Raw genomic sequence first — 24,323 nt, forward strand, 5'->3', positions numbered from 1 at the left:
GCTTTCGATGAAAGGAAGGCAGTGGGAAAGATGGCGGCGGCCCTGGAGCCCACTGGGTGGTGGCAGCTGTGGCGGCGGCGTTTGTCGGCTCGGGATGGGTCCAGGATGTTGCTCCTTCTTCTTTTGTTGGGGTCTGGGCAGGGGCCACGGCAAGTCAGGGCGGGTCAAACGTTCGAGTACTTGAAACGGGAGCACTCGCTGTCGAAGCCCTACCAGGGTGAGGCGCCGGGGGCGAGGTGGTCGTGCTTGGGGAGAGCTTCCGGACCTGAGCTTGTCCGTAGAGGCGGGGGCAGTGAAAGGCTTCATGGCCCCGACGATGCTGCCGGCTGTGGGTGGGGGCACCGGGGGCTCTCGTTGTGTTTGGGAGCCACGGGTAAGAAGGGCAGGGGCGCGTTTACCCTCACCCTGACCCCGGAGTTAGCACTGGGAGTTTCCAGCAGGTCGAAGCCGCACTCTCGGATGCCGCTAGCGCCGGGTCTGGAGGAAGGGGAGCTTAGAGTTGAACAGGAGGAATGTGGGAAGGGGAGAGCACTGCGACCGATGGGAGTGATTGAGGGCCACTAGCAATGAGCCGGGCTCCGGATGGAGCTGTGGATGTGCTAGAAATAAAGCAGGCGGCAGAGGTAGGGTAGAACTTGGCCGGACTGAGAAGATAAAATTCTGTTGTCAGTTAAGACACGTGTTCTTCTCCAGTCCAGGAGCCCTATTGATGAAAGAGGCTGGTTAGCTTTGCTCTGTTTAGTGTTCGTAGGCCGCTAGGCACAGCTTATCAACCAGAAAATTTACACGGTTAGCTACAAAGAAGACCAAATCAGTGTAGATGGCTTAATCAACACAAGTCTGTTCCCCACTGGAAGATATGGGGACAGCAAACAAACAAAAACACAGAGTGCAAGAGTGTATACACTGCTGCTAAGGGTGATTATTTACTTAGCAGATGCATCCAGTGCCTTCTCGTTGCTAATACTGTGGGTTATACAGACACAAAGTTCTCACTCTCAAGGGGCTGATAGTCTGAAGTAAGGAGAAAAGTAGCTTCACTCTTGGGTTGTTCAAAGAAAGAATGTGATTAAGCCCCAGAGCCCCAAAGGGTCAAGCTCTTTTGGTATAACTGGGGAAACTTTTTATTTCATGGTGCTAAAATTTACTCACATACAAAATGGGGAAGAATGGATCTGAGCTGTGGCTACTGTGGCATGGATAAAGTGACAGCTCTGATGTGCTCTGGGGTCTTCACCTGAGAAAGTCTTTGTGAAAGGAAACTGTAAAGATGGTAAAGAGTTGAAATGTTATGAGTGACAGAAGGTGGGAGATCGAGTGACATGAAAGGAAAAAAACGGTGATGACTCCAGCTTTCGGAGGGTCCATGGTGGCTTTCCGAACGTGTTGGTGTTGAAGAGAATGAACTGATCTACTTCCTCTCCGTAGGTGTAGGCACAAGCAGTTCCTCCCTGTGGAATCTGATGGGCAATGCCATGGTGATGACCCAATATATCCGCCTTACCCCAGATATGCAAAGTAAACAGGGTGCCCTGTGGAACCGGGTGGTAAGAATCTTTCTCCCTCCTGTGTGGCTGACCCAGAAAGTACTAAAAAGTTCACCAGTGGCATACTGACTTAATTTCACTGTCTATCCCAGTATTCTGTCTTCTGTGGATATCAAGGATTTTCATTTCAGAGATTATCATGACCTTCATAATGAAATCAGATATTTAGGGAGATGCTCTGTTGCCCTAAGTATAGCAGATAATCAATTTTGATTCTATTTTCTGAAAATAGAAAAATAGCAGTCTTTAATTCCTGATTGACCTGAGTGTTATTTTGCAGGTTAACTCATGTTTAATTACTTTGCTTTACGAAATAGAAGACTGCTCTTTTAAATTTATCTCAAGCTTCATCCCAGTAACACCCCCCCCCTTGTTATTTCCCTTTGAGTCCAATTTTAAATTTTATTTGCGTGTAAAAGCCACTTTGAGCCCTTGGTCATTTTATTTGTCCTTCTTCTCTGGGCCTTTTCTAGCTACATTGTCTTCCTTGAGGTATGGCGGCGAGAAGTGAATGCAGTATTCCTGGTGTGGCTGCACTGTGATTTGGTACAAGTGTAAGATGATGCTTTCTTTTCGGTTTCCAGGGCTCTTTCTCAATCTTTTATGACCACTTTTAGGAATGACCTTGGCATCCTTTAACACTTTCTCGTGGGTTCGTAGAAGCTAAGAACTTACTTGTACATGGTTTTTATCGTTAGTTGTAGACAAGTGAATCTCAGAAAAGGAAATGATTTATTTCCCCTGTTCATTTTGTGTGGCAGAGAATTCTAAAGGAGCAGTGGGATGAGAAGTTTCTACGTGGAGCTGTTTGCACAAGCTGGCCCCTTATCCCAGATTGCAGTGCTGAACTCAGTCTTGGACAGAATGCAGGGCAGTGTGTTCTGGTAGAAGAGGTGAAGGGCTGGCAGTTGAAAGACTTGGTTTCTCAATCTAGCTGTATCACAGACCCACTGTGAGCCCTGGCCGGTATTTATCCTCTCTCAGTTTGCAGTTTCTCCAACTGTTAAATGAGCTTCATAATATCTGTTCTACTTGCCCACCAGGATTATTGTGAGAATAAAATAAGGCAATAGATATGAAAAAGCTTTGGAAAGTTAAAATGGTTATAGAAATGTGCTGTTGTTTGTTACACCTCTGTTACAAGGTTCACTGGTACAGGTCTATGGATTATAAATGATTGTGTCCAAGACTTTGCTGCTGTCTTGCTAGCTGTCTCTACGTAACCCTTTTATGTAGCAGTGATTCTAGTGTAGGATCTAGTTATCTTGCTCTTTTTCAGATTCTCTGATACCTGTAGTTTTTGTTATTTGACTCTCAGAATGAGCTTTGGCATTGTTTCTGAGTTATTTGAATAGGATGGATTTGTTTGAGCAGTTCTCAAATTTGGCTGTCCATTGGAGTTGGTGGCTGGGTCCCATCCCCAGAGATTCTGAAATAATTGGAATGGGGTGCAGCTTAGACACTGGGATTTTTAAAAGCTCCCTAGGTGAGTCTAATATGCAGCAAAGTTTGAGACCCACTGTTAGACATAGCCCTGAGCAAAACTGCATAGCATTGCGCTACACAAGGCCAAGGATGAATGGCAGACACCTCTGGGCTCAGTGTGAACTTCTCTGGCCCTGCCCTCTTCCCAGGGGCATCATACCTACCCACTGGCTATGGGGCAGCTTCCTGCCACTGAATTTCACTCTTGCTATGAAATCTAAATGAAAAAGCAGAAAGATGAGAACCCCGAATGACAACACAGGGACTGGGCTCATCAGAGGAGGGAGAGCTATTGGAGATTTCAGGGTTGTTTGGTGAACTCAGGAGTATCCATACCCCTTTTATTTTTGACTATGTGCTCCTAATACTAACACTTTTGGAAGATTTCCCAGAAATTAAAAATGAAAACTGAAAATAATCTAGCAATATGTTGCTCAAGAGCCAGAACAATCTTTTTTTTTTTTTTTTTTTTTTTGGCCACGAGGCTTCTGGGATCTTAGTTCCCTGACCAGGGATTGAACCCGGGCCCTCGGCGGCAAAAGTGCAGAGTCCTAACCACTGGACCGCCAGGGAATTCCCCAGAACAATCTGTTTGGAGGGCCTTTGGCTGAACCACACTGGTCTATCGCTCTTCCTTCCCTTCTTTCTTCACGGTGAACTTTAACCAGGAGCCTCTGTAAATCAAATGTCCACTCTGGTTTGAAAGTTGGTTGAAAGTGGTTGAAAGTGTTCAGCTATTTAGAACACTTAACCATCCACTTACCTCCTTCTCCATTTTTCCAAGGTTTTGATACACAATTCAAAAGAAGAAAAACAAGAGTCTGTTTGGTAACCACCTCCTTAAATGTTTTTCCACCAGAGGCTGTCCCTGTGCTGGGGATGGTGGTGTTCTCCTTTGGTGCATTTGTGCTCCTTGGCCGTGGGCCTGAGGTTGGTGGGGGCATAGCTTACCCCTTCTCAAGGGAACTCTGGGGTGCCCCTCAGCTTGGCATAGGGCCAAGTCTAGCCAATTAGAGTTGTTTATAGCATCTGCTAATTATTCCTGGAGACCTTTGCAGAATGACTTAGCTTATCTTTTTCTTTTGTAATGAATGGGGCTTTGACCCTTCTTGAAATCCAAGCTTTTTAGAGTCTTTCTGTCAGAGGGGTGATCTTAAGTTGCAGATGAGTGTTAATTAATCAGCCACCGCTGCTCTGTAGGCTGAGATCCTTTGCTGGGTGGATGTAGGATCACAGTGCTCTAACACAAAGTTCTCTTGTCTTTTCCAACTGTGGAGTGCTATCCTGTTTCTGTTGGGAGATGGTGAAGATAATGGGGAGGTTTATTCACTTTTCATATTAAATATATACAGTTGAATGGCTCAATCTGTTTAATTTTACCACACGAACACTTAGCAAGTCTTAGATCGCGGTTTTACCCCTTAGCCTCATGTCACCTGCGTTTGTGTTTTCCGAGTCTGTAGACTGTGGATGAGGGCCTGAGGGCTTCGTGTTTCATGTTCCTCACTGATTCTAGGGTCTTTTTCACTTTAGCCATGTTTCCTGAGAGACTGGGAGTTGCAGGTGCACTTCAAAATCCACGGACAAGGGAAGAAGAACCTGCACGGGGACGGCTTGGCGATCTGGTACACAAAGGATCGGATGCAGCCAGGTACTGGGACCCTGGGTTGCTCTTGTGGGGTGTGTGACAGGCCTGCTTTTTTGTGTGCCCTCTTTTTGAGAAGGGCGCGTCTCCACAGTGCCAGCGGTTTTCCCTCTCCCTTGATGTCTGTAGATAAAGACTGGCCTGTCTAGTCTCTAGAATGGGGTCTGAGTCCTAAAAGCAGCTGAACTTGACTCATCCCGGGTGATTTCTTGCTAATTGGTAACTTCCACTTTCCCTTTGAAACCTCCCGGCCCGTTGGCCGGAGGAAAGCACTGCCTGTCCCGAACACTGACATTGGGCATGCTGGTTTCTTCTGGGCATGCGTAGTGACCGATCTCAGAACTCCTGAGTCAGGAGAAAGGAGAAGAGTTATCTATTTTTCCTTGTTGTGTGGGAGCCATTGCTCCAAGTTGTGGCAAAACTCAGCCTGATTTGACCTGATCTCTTCTGCAACAAGAAGTGGAAACTTGGGAATTCAGTTCTCTCAGGGGTGTAGTCATCACCAAGTGTTTGTGAAGCAGAATTCTTTAGGGGCGCCTTAGCAACCAGTTTGGATCAGGGAGCAACTGGGGTGCTAAACAGGGTGGTGCTGGCCTTCTCTCTTTCCCCGCCTTTAATGACAGACAACTGCAGGTGCTTACTGGGTGCTTGTTACAGGCCGTGCCCTTCACTGGGTGCTTTTACAGCTGTTTCCTCATCTTAAGGAGAGGCTGGGGAGTCTTTTGAATTTCATTTTTTCCTCTATCATAGTGATGTATTATTCCTTTATCAACTCTTGGCTTTATTTCACTGTTCATCATCTGTTCTCTCTCTCTAGGGCCTGTGTTTGGAAACATGGACAAATTTGTGGGGCTGGGAGTATTTGTAGACACGTATCCCAATGAGGAGAAGCAGCAAGAGGTAATGGCAAGTGTCAGAGCTTAGGTCAGCTGCCCTGACGTCACAGCCCTTTGCCTTAGGAATGTTGTTCAAGAGGAAACAGAGGGGAAAGAAAGTGAGGGGTTCGGTTCTATTTTCTTCACCTGCTGAACTTCAAGAGTTAATGTCTCTGTCAGGGTGTTTTCTAGATAGAGCTGTTTATGGTGCACAGTCTTGGGAATGGCTCTCGCGAATGGGGCTTTTTCTTTAGTGTTAACAGTGTGCTCTCTTGTGCACGTTGGGAGCCCCTAGGCTTGAGCATGCGTAGCTGGTTGGTGCACCTAGGCCAGCACAGAGCAAGCTGAATTTATGTACCCCCACTCCCCTGACGTACTGTATCACTGCTGAGCTCTCTTCTGCAGCTGCTCCCCCTTGCCAGCACCCTCTTCTTCTTCCTCTTCTCAGAGGACTGCACAGCAAGTCTCCTCTCCTCTAGGAAAGGCTGTAGAAAGAAATTGGTGAAATCTCAGCATTTTGTTGAAATCCAGTATCTGGCTGTTGGCAGAAGCTTCTTGTTGTTAGCTGACCCTGAGTGTTCTTAAGTACTGTCTTACACTAGCAACAGGTCTGCGCTCGCTCTCTGCCTAACGGCCCTAAGAGCAAATGGTGGGAAGATGATTAGGACACATTGTTGCTGGGTATCCTGTTGCTAAATAATATTTAGAAAGGAGGGCAGGATTAGGAATGGAGGCAGAACTTACTGTACTTTTTTCCCCAAAAGTTCCTTATGAAAAATTTCAAACTTATAAAAAAATTGGATGAACAGATCATTGTATATACAACACCCAGATTCAACAGTTTTTCACATTCCCCACAGAGTTCTGCTTAGAGGAAGTGGAAAGTGAGACCTGAGTTAGGAGAGGAACCTTTGTTGTGGGTCAGTTATAGACTTGCTTCTCCACGTTGCTTCTGGGCTCTTCTTCCGTCCATCAGACCTCAAGCACTTTCAAGGTGCCAGGCCCTGGGAATTAGTGAGACCAGCACAGTCCTTGCACTTAGTAGCAGGGGTGCTGATGTAGTAGTGGGGGTGCTCCAAGGGGGGGCTATAGGAAGACCCAGCAGGAGCATCTAACCTGGGGTGGGACGGTGGTGGTGGGGACAGTGGTTGGGAAAGACTTCTTCCAGGAAGTGACATTGATGTTGAAATCTGCAGACTTAGGAACCAGTGCAGAGGGAAAAGCCATGTGTTAAGGTGATAAAGTTAGAGAAGGGAAAGTGGATGTGAGGGGGAAAAGGGGGGTCAGGGAGAGATGAGGGTAGAAAGAAAAACAGGGCCCTCGGTCTCGCCATGTTCCAGGGCTGCCATTCACATTGCATTCTTTGCTGCTAACACTCTTCCCTCTTGAGCAAGTTAACTGGCCCGTGAGATTGAGCAGCGTCTCCTTGGGGAGTTGGTGACTTGGCTATTTAGACCTGCAGCAGAGCAACCTGAATGTAGGTGACTCGTCCTCACCGTGCACATTGTGGGGCAGGTTCTGAAGGGTGGTGTGTCTGTTGGGGAGTCTGGGTTTCTAAGTATTTAAGGGGGTAAGTGCATTAAAGGATTTTAATGAGGGGAATGTCATGAGAAGGTTTGCAGTCCCGCTGAAGAAATAGTGGTGGTAGTTAGAAATACATCTGAATAAGAGGTGTGGGCTTCAGGGCTTGACTAGAGTTTTTTTGTTTTTTTTTGTTTGTTTGTTTGTTTTTTTGCGGTACGTGGGCCTCTCACTGCTGTGGCCTCTCCCATTGCGGAGCACAGGCTCCGGATGTGCAGGCTCAGCAGCCATGGCTCACGGGCCCAGCCGCTCTGTGGCACGTGGGATCCTCCCGTACCGGGGCACGAACCCGCGTCCCCTGCATCGGCAGGCGGACTCCCAACCACTGCGCCACCGGGGAAGCCCTTGACTAGAGTTTTAAACGTGGCTCCCTGTTTCTCCCAGAAATAAATCGTTCAAACTCTTTTAGCTTCCATTTCTCCATCAGATAGAAGTAATTCTGGTTGAGAGGGCAGATCTGATGGGCCTTATTTTGTAAGGAGAGTAGATGATAATCAAAAAAAATTAGTTTCAGATGGTAAAAATCGGGACTTCTTTTCTGCCTTACTCCCAGCTGCACTTGGAATTACCTGGAGAGCATTTAAAACGATTGATGTCCAGGCCCCGAGGTCAGAGAGCCTGATGCTGTCCTGATTGCCCAGGTGCAATCTGGGCAACCTTACTTTTTCAAAGATCTCCAGGTGAGAGTCCCATACATAACCAGGTTGAAGAACCCCTGGATCAACGTCAGGTCATTGTTTCCTTATTATTTATTAAACAAATTTATTAAAACTAAATTTAAAAAACGAATAAAAGCAGTTTCTGTTTTTCAGTGGCTGTTATGTGCCAGGTACTTTGCAGTTATTATTTTGATTCTCATCAAATCTCCTTGTAGTCAATATTATTTTTCCCATTTTACCAATGCATAAACAGAAGACTGGAGAAGTGTCTTGTCTAAGGTGACAGCCAGTATAAGGTGGAGCCAGATTTTGAACACTGGTCCACCTGATTCCACAGGCTGCACTTGTAATTATGGTGCTCTGCCACCTCCCATCCGTTTTTTCCTTATGCCAGGATGATTTCCTTGAGAACGGAGATATTCATTCTCAGAGTGATCTCCTCTGCAATTTCAGTTCTCAGAGCTTATGCTCAGTGCAGAGAGTGGGGAAGGTGTACTCCTCTCTACATCCCAATGACCTGGTACTGTCTTAGAGGGTGAAGTCAAATGTGTTTTGTTAGCGGCATGGTTTTCTTTGACATCATACTTGAAGGTGCCAGGCATCGTTTTGAGTGCTTTTACATGTCTTACCTATTTATCCTAACAACCCCTTGGGGTAGATATTATTATTATCCCTACATTATGGGTAAGAAGCTGAAGTACAGAAAGGTTAAAAAAAACTCGTCAGTGACACCCAGGTAGTGGGTTTGACTCCAGAGACTACAATCTCTTTATTTTGCTCTATTATTTTGAGCTCATAAGGAGAGGGTGACAAATATAGTACCTTTTGAAAATTTGGAAACGTCGTGTGTTGAAGATGTGCTGGACGAGGAGGACAAGGAGCAGGCAGGAGGGGCTGTGGAACAATTCAGCAGGTCACTCAAGGCAGTGGCAAAATTGTCTCTCTGGTTTCTTGTTTCCTTGTCACCAGAGTGCCCTTGACATCGTTTCTCAGTTCACTGTCTACCACATTTGTTTATGAGGAAATATTGGGAAAATACTGGCAACATTAATGCATCTGAGAAGGGGGTGAGGGAGTTTAGGATTTAAGTTGTGTTTAGCCTTGGCTCCCTGAAATCTGGACACGTTGTTCAAAATCACATAACCTCAGTTCCCCCATGAGCAATATAAGAATTGTTGTTTAGGTAAGTCAAGAGCTTTAGTATTTGAAGAACAGGGTACCACCTGTGCCACAGTGAGATTGTCAGACCATAAATGGCTGTTAAAATGATAGTTGAAGAAATAGAAAATTTGGATAGATTGAATTGGTAATTAAAAAGTGACTCACAACGAAAAGCTCAGGCCCAGATGGCCTCACTGGTAAATTCTACCAAACATAAGGTAGAATTAATACCAATTCTCAAACCCATATGAAACGTCAAAGGAGCGGATGCTAACCAATTCATTCTTTGAGGCCAGTATTATCCTGATACCAAAGCCGGATAAAGACATCACAAGAAATGGAAAGTACAGACCAATATCTCTTGTGAGTATAGATGTAAAAGTCATCAACAAAATACTAGTAAACCAAATCTAGCAACATATAAAAAGGGGTATACACCATGTATAAATACACTATATTCTAGGAATTCACAATTGGTTTAATATCTGAGCATTAATATGATAGACCATATTAATAGAATAAAGGACAGAAACCATATAATCATATAGATGTAGAAAAAAGTATTTGACAAAATTAAATACCTTTTTATGATAATAAAAATACTCAACAAATTAGTAATAGAAGGGAGCTTAACCTGATAAAGAGCATTTATGAAAACCCTATGGCTGACATCATACTTAATTGTGAAAGACTGAATCCTTTCCCCCTAAGATCAGGAATAAGGCAAGACTGTCTGCTCTTGCCTCTTCTATTCAACATTGTACGGGAGGTTCTAGTCAGGGCAGCTAGTCCAGATTGTGAAGGAAGAAGTAACGATTTCTCTTTGTAGATGATGTGATCTTATCTATAGAAAATCCTAATGAATTCACAAAAAACTATTAGAACTAATGAATTCAGCAAGGTTACAGGATATAAGATCAACATACGAAAATCTATTGTGTGTTATATTCTTGCATTGAACAATCAGAAAATGAAAGTAAGAAAACAATTCCATTAACTATCGTCAAAAAAAATAAAGTACTTAGAAATAAATTTAACTGAAAAACTTATACTCTGAAAACTATAAAGTATTATTGAAAGAAACTGAAAAAGAGCTAAGTCAATGGAAAGACATCCCATGTCATGGATTGGAAAATTTTGTATCATTAAGATGGTGATACACTCCCCACATTGATCTGCAGATTTGAGGGAACCCCTATCTTTCAAATGCCTAGCTGGCTTCTTTGCAGAAATTGACAAGCTGATTCTACAATCAGTATTGAAATTCAAGAGAACCAGAATAGCCTCCTCTTGATTAAAGAGGAGCAAAGTTCGAGGACTCACACTTCCTGTAATTAAAACTTACTATAAAGCTACAGTAATAAAGACAGTGTGGTACTGGCATAAGGGTAGACATATAGGTCAATGGAATAGAATTGAAAATCCACACATAAATCCTCACAATTATGAACAAGTGATTTTTGATAAAGGTGCCAAGTCAATTCAATAAGGAAAGAATCATCTCTTCACCAGATGGTGCTGAGACAACTGGATATCCATAGGCAGCATAATGAAGTGTTTCCCTACCTCACACCATACACAAATGTTAACCCAAAGTGGATCAAAAACTAAACGTGAATCACCAAAATTAAAAAGTTTTATACTTTGAAGGACACTATCAAGAAAGTGAAAAGACAACCCATGGAATAGGAGAAAATAAATGTGAATTGTATATCCGATAAGGGACTTGCAACAGTTCCTTATATATTCTAGGTACAACTCAGTAATTAAAAAGATGGCCCAAGTGAAAAATGGCCAAAGGATCTGAATAGATACTTCCCAAAGAAGAGATATAAATGGCCAACGAACACATGAAAAGAGGCTCAACGTCATTAGCTATTAGGGGCATACAAATCAAAACCACAGTGCGAAAAAAAAGACCACAATGAGATGCCAACTTTATATCCACTTGTCTGGCTAAAATAAAAAAAACAGATGATAACAAGTTTGGTAAAAATGTGGAGTAATTGGAACCTTCATACACTGCTGGTGGGGATGGAAAATGGTACAGTTGTTTTGGAAAACTATTCCATAGTTCTTCAAATGGTTAAATGTAGAGTTTATATGATCCAGCAGTTCCACTCCTAGGTATATACACCCAAGAGAAATAAAAACATGTCTACACAAAAAGTTACATGAATGTTCATAGCAGCATTATTCATAATAGCCAAAAATGGATCCAACTCAAATGTCCATCAGCTGATGAATGGATAAATAAACTATATCTATACAATGGGATATCATTCAACATTAAAAGAAAATGAAGCATTGATACATGCTTCAATGTGGATGACCTTCGGAAAGATGCTAAGCAAAAGAAGCAAGTCACAAAAGACCACATATTGTATAATCCCATATATAAAAAAACGTTCAGAATAGGCAAATCTATAGAGACAAAGTAGATGAGTGGTTGCCAGGGTTGGGGGCTGGGGTGGGGAGAGTGCACAGGGTTTCCTCTGGGGGTGATGAAAGTGTTCTACAGTTCATTGCAGTTACCATAATCTTAGCTGTGAACATACTAAAACCCATTGAACTACAGATTTTTTCTTTTAATTAATCTATTTATTTATTTATTTTTGGCTGTGTTGGGTCTTCGTTTCTGTGCAAGGGCTTTCTCTAGTTGCAGCAAGCAGGGGCCACTCTTCATCGCGGTGCGCAGGCCTCTCACTATCGCGGCCTCTCATTGCGGAGCACAGGCTCCAGACGCGCAGGCTCAGTAGTTGTGGCTCACGGGCCCAGCTGCTCCGCGGCATGTGGGATCCTCCCAGACCAGGGCTCGAACCTGTGTCCCCTGCATTAGCAGGCAGATTCTCAACCACTGCACCACCAGGGAAGCCCCCGAATTATAGATTTTAAATAGGTGAATTGTGTGGTATGTGAGTTACATCTTGGCATTGCTAACTTTTTACAGTGTTGATTAAAACACAACCTGATCATCTTTTCTTGGCACCAGGAAGTCATCAGCTCATGGTCATCCATTTCTCAGGAGAACCCAGATGTTGGTGAAAAATTGCAGAGAACTCAGTAGCAGTCTTGGAGTAGGAATGTCTTCTCTCAGTTGAAATCAGAGTATGGTGGCAAGAGGCCTTCCTGGAATGAGAGCCCAGAAGTGCAGCCCTTTGCAGCCTTGGCTCTCATTCATCCCAGTGAGACCTTCAGACCTCACCCCTGGAGGCAGAAACAGCTGGTTGGAAAGTGGTGCGAGCAGCTCACTGCTCTTCTCGGATCAGGCCAGCTTGGAAGTCTAGTTTGAGGGGCTTCCCGTATTTTTTTAATGTGATGATTGTTTTTCCTCTTTTGAAACTGAAAGAAAATTAACAATAATACGCCGTTCCAATTGAAAAGCACATTCCCTCAAATCTTTATGTTGATGAGGACACTAATCCCTTTTGGTCTCTATTGTTGGTGGACAGAATTTTTACAGTATTAAAGGAACTCCATAACTTCTTAAATTCTCTTGTTATACTACTTGGATGTGACTTAGGGTTGTTTTTTTTTCCTCAGTCCTTGGTGAAGCAGTGTTTTCTAGAGACACTCCTTTGGAAACTAGGTCCAGCAAGCTCTCAGATGTGATTAGGCAGTGAGGCTGAGCTTCATTGGTGAGAACTAGATTTCAGGGGAAGTAGAAATGTACGGCTTTCTGGTAGATTTGAATACAATAGGATTTTATATACAATGTCAGGAGATTCATGGGTTCCCCACAGTAGAACTATAGACAAGATCTCCTATTCCATAGAGTTAACAAGAAGTATTCACATACTACCATAATGGTGGTTAGCAGTGAGATTAAGGTGTTGCCTCTTAGGCTGTGTTCTGCATCTTGGCCCTTGTAGTCTGAGTAGGTGGGTTATGAAGTTCAGTGTTTGGGGCATACCTGGAGTTTAAGGGTTCCTGATTTTACAGTACTCTATTGAAGTCCCCACATTACTTGGTTTGCGTTTGTTCTAGTTGGGGATCACAACTAAGATAAATGGGACTAAAATCGTTCTGTGAGTTTAAGAGTTCATGATGATTAATGTTCAAGTATGTGAAGCTCTTCCAGGCAGTCAGCTGGCCTGGAGGCTGCACTATTCCGTATCCTCCAGTTGAGGAGCTTTGAGACTTGGAGACAGAGTCACAGCTAGTCTAGTTTAGTAGGAGTTTGGGGGCTTATGGAGCAGGGGCCTTCTCATGCTGCTTAATCTCACTGATGTTACCCATTCTAAGTAGGATGGGTATTGCTCAGTTAGCCAGTCACCTCTATCCAGGTTCCTGCACAGAGGGTTAGTTGGATGAAGAGTACTGTAGGACCAGCGACTTAGAAAGTTTTGAAAGTCTGAAAAGTATCTGTCTGGGAAGTGGCAGTGAGTGTGTTCTTTTGGTGAGCCAAGGGGACGGTCACATGGAGGTGCTGTAGAAGAGGCATTTGTTTTGTTAATTCTTATTTTTATGTAAAAGCTCATTACATAAAAATCAGAAAAGACTAAAAAACAGAACTATACACACCTTTCTAAAAATGAAAACATTGCATCATATTTAACATACTGTTTTTTTTAAACCTTTTTTTAATTTTGAAATTTTTTAGACATAGAAAAATTGAAAGTGTGGTAAATACTAGATTCAGATTAATCATTAAAATTTTTTAATTTTGATATAATTTCAGACTTACAGATAACTTACAGTAATGCAACAAAGAATTCCAGAATGCTCTTCACCCAGATTTCCCAAAATGTTAATGTTTTAGTACATTGGCTTTGTCCTTTTCTTTTACGTGTATATGTGTATGTTTGTCTGTGCCTGTGCTCATGTGTGCGTGTGTGTGTGTGTGCATGTGTGTGTCTGACCTCATGCATATGTGTATATTTTTTCTGAACTACTTAAGAGTAAATTGCCTTCATCATGTTTACTTAATCCTAAATTCTTCACTTGTCTTCCCTAAACACAGTGATAAAAATCAGGAACTTAACACTGGTAACGAATTATTATCTAATCTATTGACCTTATTCGATTTCACCAGTTGTCCCCACTGTGTCTTTTATAGCAAAATAAAACCCCAGATCCTGTGTTGCATTCAGTTGTCATATCTCTCCTTTCCTTTAATTTGGAGCCATTTTCCAGTATTTCTTTGTGTTTCAGGGTATATTAGAGACCTAGGTTTTTTGTTTGTTTGTTTGCTGGTTTTGGTTGTATCTAAGTATATACCAACCATTGTTCCATACTGATTGGTCTTGAGAGCAGTGTGTCATAGTGATTGAGCCAGGGCTCTGAGGCCAGACTACCTGGTTTCAAACGCTTGTTTCACTACTTAATACCTCCGTTATCTTAAACAAGTTTTCTTAACTGTGAAATGCAGATACCAGTACTACCTCTTAGGGTTGTGAGAATTAAATGAACGCATATGTATACATTACTGAGTACAGTGGCTGGCCCAGAGTAAGCTCTCAAAAAACGCTAGCCATTCGTATTCACACCACTAAGTGACATTCCCAGAGACATTTTACCGACATCTTAGCAGTAGCTGGTGTGGCTCTGTGCTCTCCCTCTCCCCTCCCACCCTCCTTTTTTTCACATCTAGGTTCCAGGGAGCAAACTTGGCCAGCTTCCTCAACTGCACTGGGGTTTAGGTTGGTAAACCTGCTTTAAGAGAATGGCTCCTAGATGCTGGTTCATAGACTCGTATTGGTGGGTTACAGAGTTTCACTGGTTTAAGAATAGGAACAGTGAAATGACTTTTCATAAATGTGAAATGTTCTATTAATTATTTATTATAAAATTATATAGTTCTTTCTTTTTTGGTTTAGAATGTTCTTTTTAAAAATGATGTTTATTACAGATGGTTGTCCTGTCATTCATTATTATATTTTAATATATTTAGTAGGCAAAAAAAAAAAAAAAAAGCAAGAAAAGGCATACCTATTAATCCCAAAAACATGTTTAGAGATTTTAGTGGTCCATGGCAGTCAATGGTCTGGGAATTACTGCTCTAAAAGACATATGTTTGGCTTTGTGTTTATATATGAACACCTGTGAACAATATATCTAAAAATTCATTAATTTAGTCATTGGTTGAATGAACATTTATTGACTCCCTTCTGAACACCAGACACTGTACTAAATGCTTTACATATTTCATCTTCGTAATTAACCCTGTGAGCTGTGTATTATTCTCCCTGCTTACAGTGAGGAAATAGAATCTCAGAGAGATTACACAGGTGTGAGTGGTGTAACTGCATTTAGAACCCAGGTCTCCCTGATTACAGAGGGCCGAGTGTGCTCTTTTTTACACCTAGTGGTTCGCAGCCTGTGTGCTTTGCACCTGTGGAATTTTAGCATAGGATCCATACAACCACAAGTTCATGAGTCTCTTTTCAATCAAGTTGTGCTGAAGGTGCAATACCGTGTGGAGCGCCTTGTAATACAAAAAGTTGAGGACATCTCCCCACCTTTCCAACATCAACCATTTGGACAATAGGTAGGAGTTCCTAATTTTTGATGACTCTTAAATTAGGAATGAAACTACCACCTTTGCCGGAGTCAGGGTGATTCTTCTGCCTTTGGTTCTGGCTATATATAGGCTGCTTTCCAAGGAAAGAAAATGAGCTGCTGTGTCAAATGAGTGGGTACCCAAGGAACCCTTCAAGAACTCCTGACTGGGCATAGAAGTTAAGATGGCATTTAAAGACATCGTTAATGTGAGGTGGAAGGCGGAAGGCCGAGTCAGGAGTTGCTGAAGTAGACAGATTCCAGCTCCAAAGCTGTGGGACTCTGTGTAGGGCAGTATTTCTTAACTTTGGCTGCACATCCCAGTCGTCTGTGGTGCCTCTTCAAAAATACATAGCCCCGTGCCCCATTCTAGACCTACTGAGTGAGGCTCTTTGACTGCGGGACCCACGTGTATGTGCAGTTGAAAAGCTCCCCCAGGTCATCCTGAGGCCCAGCTTGCCTCTGGCTGATACTGGCTGATTGGCTGCTTCACCAGCCTTGGTAAGGCCCCCTTAGGTTAAGGATCGCCGTCCTAGGCACACCCTTGAAAGTTACAACTTCAACTTTTTTTTTTTTTTTTTACAACTTCAACTTCTGATCACAGGTGCTGGGGTTGATAAATGAAGCAAGGCTTGGGATCATCAGAGCTCACGAGGGCATTTTCAATCCCTTCTTTCCCTAATTGTTCACTGAAGTTACGGGCTTTCTTGTCAGAAGCCCATCTCTGTAAACTGCTGATAACATACTCATGATTCCCTTGTCCTGAATGATAGTTGTAGAAGAGTAGTTTTCCAGTAGTTTAATCATCCACTGATTCATTTCATACCTTTCTGTAATCCTGTACATATGCCACCAGTGGCACAAGAGAAGAGCCGCTACTCTGAGGCTCACCCCAGACCCTTGCTGTGGCCTGTAAGGGGCTGGTGTGAGCTGGCTCCCTCCTCAGCTCACACCAGCCCCTTCTTCACTAGCTGGGTTGAAGACACCCCTGTCATCTTCTGGTCCTTGAATATGCTAACCTCATGCTTCCTGTGCCCTCAGATTTTTTGGTGGATTCTCTCTAACTACTTGGGTCTCAGCTCAGATGTCTCCTCAGAGAGATGTTTCCTCATCAGTCTCTATTGTGTTACCTATTTTATTTTCATCATAGCATTTATCAGTCTCAAGTGATTTTATTTACTTACTTATTGTTTGTCCCCTCCACTCTAATGTCAGCTCCATGAGAGCAGATGTCTGCCTATCTTGTTTGCCATTGAGCGCCCAGCATCTGGGACTGTGCCTGGCTCGTAACAGGTGCTCACTAAGGATTAGAGGGCAGGAACGCTTTGGGTTCTACACCTTTGCCCACACTTCCTGTAGGGCAGGGCCGAGCTGAGCTTGTACAGGTATCTGTTACTGCTAGTAGCTTAGAACTGTAGCAGTTTTCTGGAGCAAAGCTAAACGTGCTTGAACCTTGTGATTTTTCTAAGTCTGTCCTGCTGCAGCGTTCCCACAGAGCTTTTTCTTGCCCACATGTTGTCGGTTAGAATAACTGTTTGGAAATACATGTCCATAAGGCTCAATTACAGGGTAGATGATCCCTTTGGATTAGAGGTAATTTGGTAGCCTCTCAAGTGATGGGATTTTTGTCTTCTGGGAAAGAGCTGTATCCTCAGATCCTGGGCAGTAAAGGACATCTTGAATTTGGAAGAATTTAGCCCCATTTATCACTCCTGTCTCTCCCCTTGCTAAAGAAATACTGTAGTCTGGGTACAGACCAACTCATGGCCTGACTTTTGGACTGTCAGAGACATAAGTGAGGCCTGCTTGGAGAGTGTGATGCTGTGTGTTTTATAAAGTTTCGGAGAGTTTCAGAACCCCACGTGGGTTAGAGGGGTCTTCCTAGTGGACCCCTTTGAGAATCTGATGATAGCAGCAGACCCTCTCCTTAGAAAATGTACAAACACCTGTGCATATAGTTTTGCCTGTAGTTTTGAGGGGTATGAAGACTTGCGAAGTGCCTTCCATGGACCCTAAAATTCTGTTTGGGGATTTAGACTGGTTTGCTCATCCACCACAGCTGGGTCATAGCTCTTCCATGGCTGTTTCTTTCTGACTTGGTCTCCTGTCTTCTGTGCCCTCTCTTGTTTTTATAATAACCTGCTGGACCCTCTCAGGCCCAGAAGAGACGATATTCTCCCGGAGTCCAGGTACTCAGTTCTTGACCCACCATGGCCATCCCGTACTCCCTATGTGTCCATCCAACATTTGCTACTGTTTAGAATCCGTGTGGCTGTTGTCTCAGGAGTCACCAGTCTCCGATTTTGACTGCATCTTTACCTTGCATGTTGATTGTTTAGGACAATGAGGGACTCACCAAAGAAGTGGCATGTCTCATGTTTCCTGTCCTTTCATCCCCCTGCCTCTCTGCACTGCCTTAGCACTGGGCTTGTTCTGGAATGGTTAGCTCATTATTTCTAGGGAAGAATTTGCTCCACGAGTCTATTGGAGAGAGAGGACCTCTGAAGTAGGTGGGAAAATGGGTGGCATATGAGGAAACTTTCAGTGGGAGAACCTTGCCCTGAGAATTAGTGGGAGAAGTTATGTGTGGTGAAGCTTAAATGGGCTGGGTGGTCTTTTGACTAAGAATAGTCAACTGTGGCCGGAGAACACCACCTTGCAGCCTGGTTCTGGCACTGCCCTTTCTGAGTCCTGACCCATTTAACATCATATGCTTATAGAATTTTAGAATTTGAAAGGTGCTATCCTGAATGGAAAGATTTCCCTGATTGAACAGGTATTTTCAGAATACCTCTGTGTGCAAAATACTTGCCCTGGGGGGGAAGGGATGGAGCTAAGGTGGACACATGCAGAGAGGCATAATAAATGATTTTTCTCTTCAAGAAGTTTACATGGCCATTACACACACACACGAAGAAAAACAACAGTCTTGTGTAGACTATAAGTGCCAAATGGCGATCTTTGGGAGGATTCCAGTCAGACTCCAGAGTGTCAGAGGGGCCATTCCAGATCCACCCCAAATGGGTGCAAGGAGGATTCCTGAAGGCAGGTAGAGAGGTCAGTCACCTCTGGGCCATGTCCCTCGAGTGACCATCTCAGTGTGGATTCTTGGGGGCTGCTAGTGATGCGACAGAGTGGTTGTCTGGTCTGCTGTGAGGACCTCAGCTTTATGTGCAGAATTCCTGATGCTGTTTGCACAGGTGTTCCTAAGAGTACTTCCTCACCATTCTCTGCTTTTCCTTCCCTGCTTTCCCAGCGGGTTTTCCCCTACATCTCAGCCATGGTGAACAATGGCTCCCTCAGCTATGATCACGAGCGGGACGGGCGGCCTACAGAGCTGGGGGGCTGTACGGCCATTGTCCGCAATCTCCATTATGACACCTTCCTTGTGATTCGCTATGTCAAGAGGCATTTGACGGTGAGTCCCTGTTCTGGACCTGTTGGCGATATGGGCTGTCTCGCTCCCACTTCCGTGGCCTGGCCCTGATTTATCACTTTTTTATTTTTATTTTTTGCGGTACGTCGGCCTCTCACTGTTGCGGGCCTAGCCGCTCTGTGGCATGTGGGATCTTCCCGGACCGGGGCACGAACCCGTGTCCCCTGCATCGGCAGGCGGACTCTCAACCACTGCGCCACCAGGGAAGCCCTATCTCTTCTTTTTATTCTAGATAATGATGGACATCGATGGCAAGCATGAGTGGAGGGACTGCATAGAGGTGCCCGGTGTCCGTCTGCCCCGGGGCTACTACTTCGGCACCTCCTCCATCACTGGGGATCTCTCAGGTACTGCCATGTGCGTTCCTTACTTGCCCTAACTGAGGTCACATCTCGATAGGCAGCCTGGGTGAGGCTTCTCAGAGGGGAGAGCCAGCCATGCAGAACTCTGGCAAACAAGTGCCCTGTGAGCGCTTATCTTCCTGCACTCTCGTGTCCAGATCCCTTAAAAGCCCAGGCCGGCGGTTATCTAGCACAGTTGTCTTCGGGAGATGTTTGGTGCTAATGGAAAGCAGTGTTTGCCTCTACATCAAGCCAGCTCTTCCAGCCTGTGTTTTGAGTTCTGTGCTTTCCTATTTCTTGTGCCTCTTTTTATAGCCAGGTTCCTGTCCTTTCACCTAATGTGCTTAGTTCCCTTTCTCTTAACAAAGCTTTTCCTTGACTCTGCCCTCCCTCTTCCGACCCCCAGACTCTCCTTTGTGCTCAGACTTTTGAATGTGTTGTGTGTGCAGATGCTTGCGTTTCTAAGACATCCACCTCTGTAGATTTACCCCCATGGTAAATGCTGCACTCAGGCCTATGTCTCTGCCATGCTATTAGCACAAGTAGTTTTGCAAAAGCTCTTCTGTTTCTTCGCTGTTCTGTGTGCTTGCTGTTGGTCCTCTCTTCAGCTTGTTTGACCAATTGCTCTGAAACCCCTGCCTTCCTTGACTTATGTGGCGTTAGCAGTACCGGGCTTTTCTACTGTTCTCTCTCCTCTGGATTTTCTTCCTACTTGTTTCCGATTAGAAGCTTCTTTTATGTGCTTATTCTCTCCCTTGGCTTTAGCATCAATCATAACGTCTTTTCAGAAGAGGTAAAGAATTAAACTTTTGGTTCTTTTGATATAATGTATTATGAGTGAAGCTAGGATGAAGTAGAACTTTCTTCTGGCAAGAAAGAAAGGCAAATACCCATCTGAAATGGGCAGCATCCACTCAGTTTCAGCCGTTGTTGCCAATAGAAAATGTGGGCTCAATGAGGCCATGTCTTCTAGTTTTTCAAGAGAAGCTGGAAATCTGGATTTTTTTAATGAAATCTGATTTTGTAAATCCTGGCAACTAATTTTTTTTAAAAAATCAACCTTATTGAGATATGCTTTCCACATAACAGAAGTATATAGTGTGAAGAGATTTGACAAATATTTACATATTATAACCACCATCCCAGTCAAGATACAGAATGTTTCCATCAGGGAAAAGTTCTCTTGTGCCCCTTTGCAGGATTCCTCCCTTATCTTGCCTCCAGGCAACCATTGATCTGCTTCCTGTCACTTATAAGAGATTAATTTTGGCAGCCAGTTATAAATACTGTGCAGGTAGGCCAGAACTGTGGGACATCTTACCTTGGCACAGGTAAGGGGAGGCACAGGCTGGAGATCTTTGCTATGGAATCTTGTTATATGACTCAAGTTGAAAGAGGTATCCCTGTCCACAAGTTTCCTGTGAGCTTGCAGGCTTCTGGGACCTGCTCAGTTAACCTCCTGTTGTACTTGTCAGTGGGAAGTTGTTCCCAACTGTTGGAAATGGCCAAAGAGTAATTTTTTGTTTATCCTAAGGAGTCCTTTGTTCTAAGTTCTTGGCAATAATGCCTAGGTTAGTACATCCATGTTCTCCACCTGTAGGATACCCCTAAATACAAATTGCGTCTTTCTATTAAGGTCTTTCTTGTTAACATCTTAACTTGTTTTGCTGTGGATTATTGGAAACTGCTGAGAAAGGACACATCACAGCTGTCCCAGCCTTTGATGCCCCTACATTGTGAGGAGCATCACTGTGGTTCTTTATCCTGTCCCATGGTTTAATCTCAGTCCTGGCAGAGAAAACATTTTTTCTAATTGAAGGTAAATCCAGTTTTTTTACCTGGGGGTCTGCTAAAGATTCTGAGAGTCCAAGCAGCTATAAATGCCATCCTAATAATAGAGATGGCAAGAAATCCGGTCTGCAAAAACCAACCTAGTAGCAGTGAGCACCCCTAGCACCCATATTTGTGGTCTCTTAGTACAAATACCAATACTAACGGGAACAGGAGCTTCTTGGGGAAATGGCTAATGCCGGGTCTAAGGTAGGAAATACAGGCTGAAAACTTCCTAGAAAAGCAAGGAAGATACCAAAAACTTCTGGGTTCGTGTAAAAGGACTTGGAGCCAACTTCAGTAGGCTCCCACTGGATAAACTTGGGTTGGGTTGAGCTTCAGTAAGAGATACAACTTCAGTGTATTGAGACGCGTCAAGTATGTTTGACTGTCTGAATTTATAATGTTACTTTAAAAAAGGAGAGAAAAAATTGAGTCCCTAACTTCTTCATCCTTCTCTGGTAATTAATAGTGAGATTCAGGGTCACAGTTACTGCAAAGAATTAGGCACAGTCTAGAAGGGAAGTGTGTTCCAGGCCAATAGCTGTGCCCTGCTCATGGCCCGTTAAACAGCTGCTGTGAGGCCCTCTCCTGTCTTACTTGTGTGTGTTGTCCACGTTAAAGGGAAGCTGTGGGGCTACTGTGTCTCCTTTCACTAGAAGGTTTTACGTGTGATTGGGGGTTCTTGTATCGTCTCTAAATTTTATTTTATTTTTATTTATTTATTTTTATAACATTGACTTTCCTTTTTTTATATATTTTATTTATTTATTTATTTATGGCTGCGTCGGGTCTTAGTTGTGGCTCGCGGGATCTTCATTGCAGCATGCAGGATCTTTCGTTGTGGCACGCGGGCTTCTCTCTCTCTAGTTGTGGCGTGCAGGTTTTCTCTCTAGTTGTGCGCGGGCTCCAGGGCATGTGAGCTCTGCAGTTGTGGCACCGCAGCTCCAGAGCACGTGGGCTCTGTAGTTTGCAGCACGCCGGCTCTCTACTTGAGGTGCCGTGGGCTTAGTTGCCCCGAGGCATGCGGGATTGTAGTTCCCCGACCAGGGATCGAACTCGCGTCCCCTGCATTGGAAGGCGGATTCTTTACCACTGGACCACCAGGGAAGTCCCTCTCTAAATTTTAAAATTATATAGGTAATGCATGCTTGTTGATAAAAACTATAAATGCAGGATAATGTAGAATATTCCCTGTTCTTTGTCCTTATTTTTAGATGAGAAACAAGTTTCAGTTATTTTTTTTCAGGTCACTTTGTTAGCTGTGGATTAGAAGCTTGAACCAAGACATTCTGTTCAGGGTGGCTTGAGTAATCCTTGTTCTCTTTTTCTTTAGACAACCATGATGTCATTTCCCTGAAGTTGTTTGAGCTGACGGTGGAGAGAACCCCAGAAGAGGAGAAGCTGCATCGAGATGTGTTCCTGCCCTCAGTGGACAACATGAAACTGCCCGAGAGTGAGCACGGGGGATCCTCGGGAAAGGCCCCATGGCCAGTGAGGAGGCTGAGGGCTGTGGGGGTCTGGGGTGACATGCAATACAGCTGGGCGGGGCTGCCTGTTTTCGGGGTTCTTCTCCGAAGCACTTGGAGCACTTGCCCCTGCTTTCTCGCTTGTCTCTGTGTTACAGATGAGCAGACTGTGGGCTGTTAGGTTTTAAATTGCGACATCCGGAAAGGGAGAGTCTGAGCTCTAGCTCCCAGAAATGGGGACTCGATAGCTTGTTGGTTGGCCCTTCCCACCGGGCGGGCTCCCTCATTCTGACTTGCTTCTCTCTTGCTTTCTTAGTGACAGCCCCGCTGCCGCCCCTGAGTGGCCTGGCCCTCTTTCTCATCGTCTTTTTCTCTTTGGTGTTTTCCGTATTTGCCATTGTCATTGGGCTCATACTCTACAACAAATGGCAGGACCAGAGCCGAAAGCGCTTCTACTGAGCCCTCCTGCGATCACGACCTCTGTGACTGTCACCCAGGAGTATGGGAGGAGCAGGCACTGGCCTGAGCACATAGCCAGGCGGGTCTTCTCTCGTCTCCAGCAGCTGGCCAAGGACTCGGTTCTGTCACTGGAGCTTTGAGTGCAGGGACGCTGCGTTCCCATGGTCACCCATGAGGACGTCTAACTCTGGATCAGGAAGCCCACCCCCCTGGGCAATGCTGCTGTGATGTGCCTTTCCCCGCAGTCCTGCCACTTGGGAGCGAAGAGGGATAGAGAGAACATAGGCTGTCATGATGCCAAAACCACCGGAAAGAGTGTCATAGCCCAGGCTGCCTTGTTGTTGGGCTCAGAGGACCCTCGTACTTCATTCTTAAATCTGCAAAGACTAGAAAACTGATAACTCCTCATACCTTCCAGCCATCTGTCCACTGGTTTTTGCTTTTTGTCTAAGCCTCTCTCCACCTGAGGAGCTTTCCTTGGAAATCTGGATGGAAACTTCTTCCCTGCCTTGCCTTCCTCCCCTCCATTCATTGTCCTCTGCAGATGCAACCTGAGCTGGAAAAGACATCTGGCTGCCTCTCTCTTGGGGCCTGGGGCTACACAACAAACTTGAGTTTCACTGACCCTCATTAGGTGGCCGTAGGGAGGGGGCATTCTCCTGGGGCTCACGGCTCTAGCCTTTGTTCTTGCGGGTGATCTTGGTTCTGTTGGTGTGGTCATGACCCTCCCAATTAGGTCCCTTTAGGCCCTCAGCCAGGTTTGGCTGAAAGCTGGTGTGCAGGTCAAGAGAAGCTTGGGAGACGTCACGGATGCAGTGGGACTAACTGTGAAACTGACTGCTCCACTTTTTGACACCGAAAGCAACACCTGTCACGTGATCTGACCACGTGGAGATGTTTCTGGACTCTCTGGAGCCTGCTTAGCTGCATGTCTTGTGTTCATCATAATTTTTGGAAGCCTACTTAGAGTGTTCAAAATGTAAGGAAACTTTGTTCTTATAGCCTGAGCTTGGATACTCCCCAAAGAGGAAACCTGGCTTCTCTTTCTTAATGGATAAGGAATGGTTGTTGTAAATCTGGAAGCAGTAGACCCCCGGCATCTGTGCCTGGAAGAGTTCATTGTCATTTGAGCAGCCGAGCCTGAGTGTCCTCTGTGGGTCAGCCCTGATTCCACTGCCTTACCTGATGAGGGGTCACGTGCTGCTCACCTGTCTGCCCTGTGATTCCATTGCTAACAGGCCGGAGGCTCCCTGGAGGGCTTGGACTCTGAGCTCTCCTAGCTCTGTGCTTCTGTAGCCTGAGGGAAAGTCTTAACATGGCTGATGGAAACCAAA

At 44.6% G+C, this 24,323-nt stretch overlaps 1 protein-coding gene across 7 annotated transcripts; it reads left to right on the forward strand.

Annotated features, from left to right (window-relative positions):
* LMAN2L (lectin, mannose binding 2 like) lies at positions 1-24,323 on the forward strand. 7 transcript variants are annotated; one of them, XM_067704261.1, is made up of 9 exons: positions 1-217; positions 1,429-1,547; positions 4,566-4,683; positions 5,495-5,577; positions 17,611-17,643; positions 18,711-18,872; positions 19,123-19,237; positions 22,398-22,517; positions 22,847-24,323. In XM_067704261.1, the coding sequence occupies exons 1-9, from the start codon at positions 31-33 to the stop codon at positions 22,987-22,989; spliced, it is 1,080 nt and encodes a 359-aa protein (XP_067560362.1). In that variant the 5' UTR covers positions 1-30; the 3' UTR covers positions 22,990-24,323. The 7 variants fall into 7 exon arrangements, with proteins under 7 accessions (XP_067560362.1, XP_067560363.1, XP_067560365.1 ...); XM_067704263.1 differs by having other exon boundaries at positions 20-149; XM_067704262.1 differs by lacking the exon at positions 17,611-17,643.

Source organism: Pseudorca crassidens, chromosome 14, assembly GCF_039906515.1.
Source record: "Pseudorca crassidens isolate mPseCra1 chromosome 14, mPseCra1.hap1, whole genome shotgun sequence".
NCBI lineage: Eukaryota > Metazoa > Chordata > Mammalia > Artiodactyla > Delphinidae > Pseudorca > Pseudorca crassidens.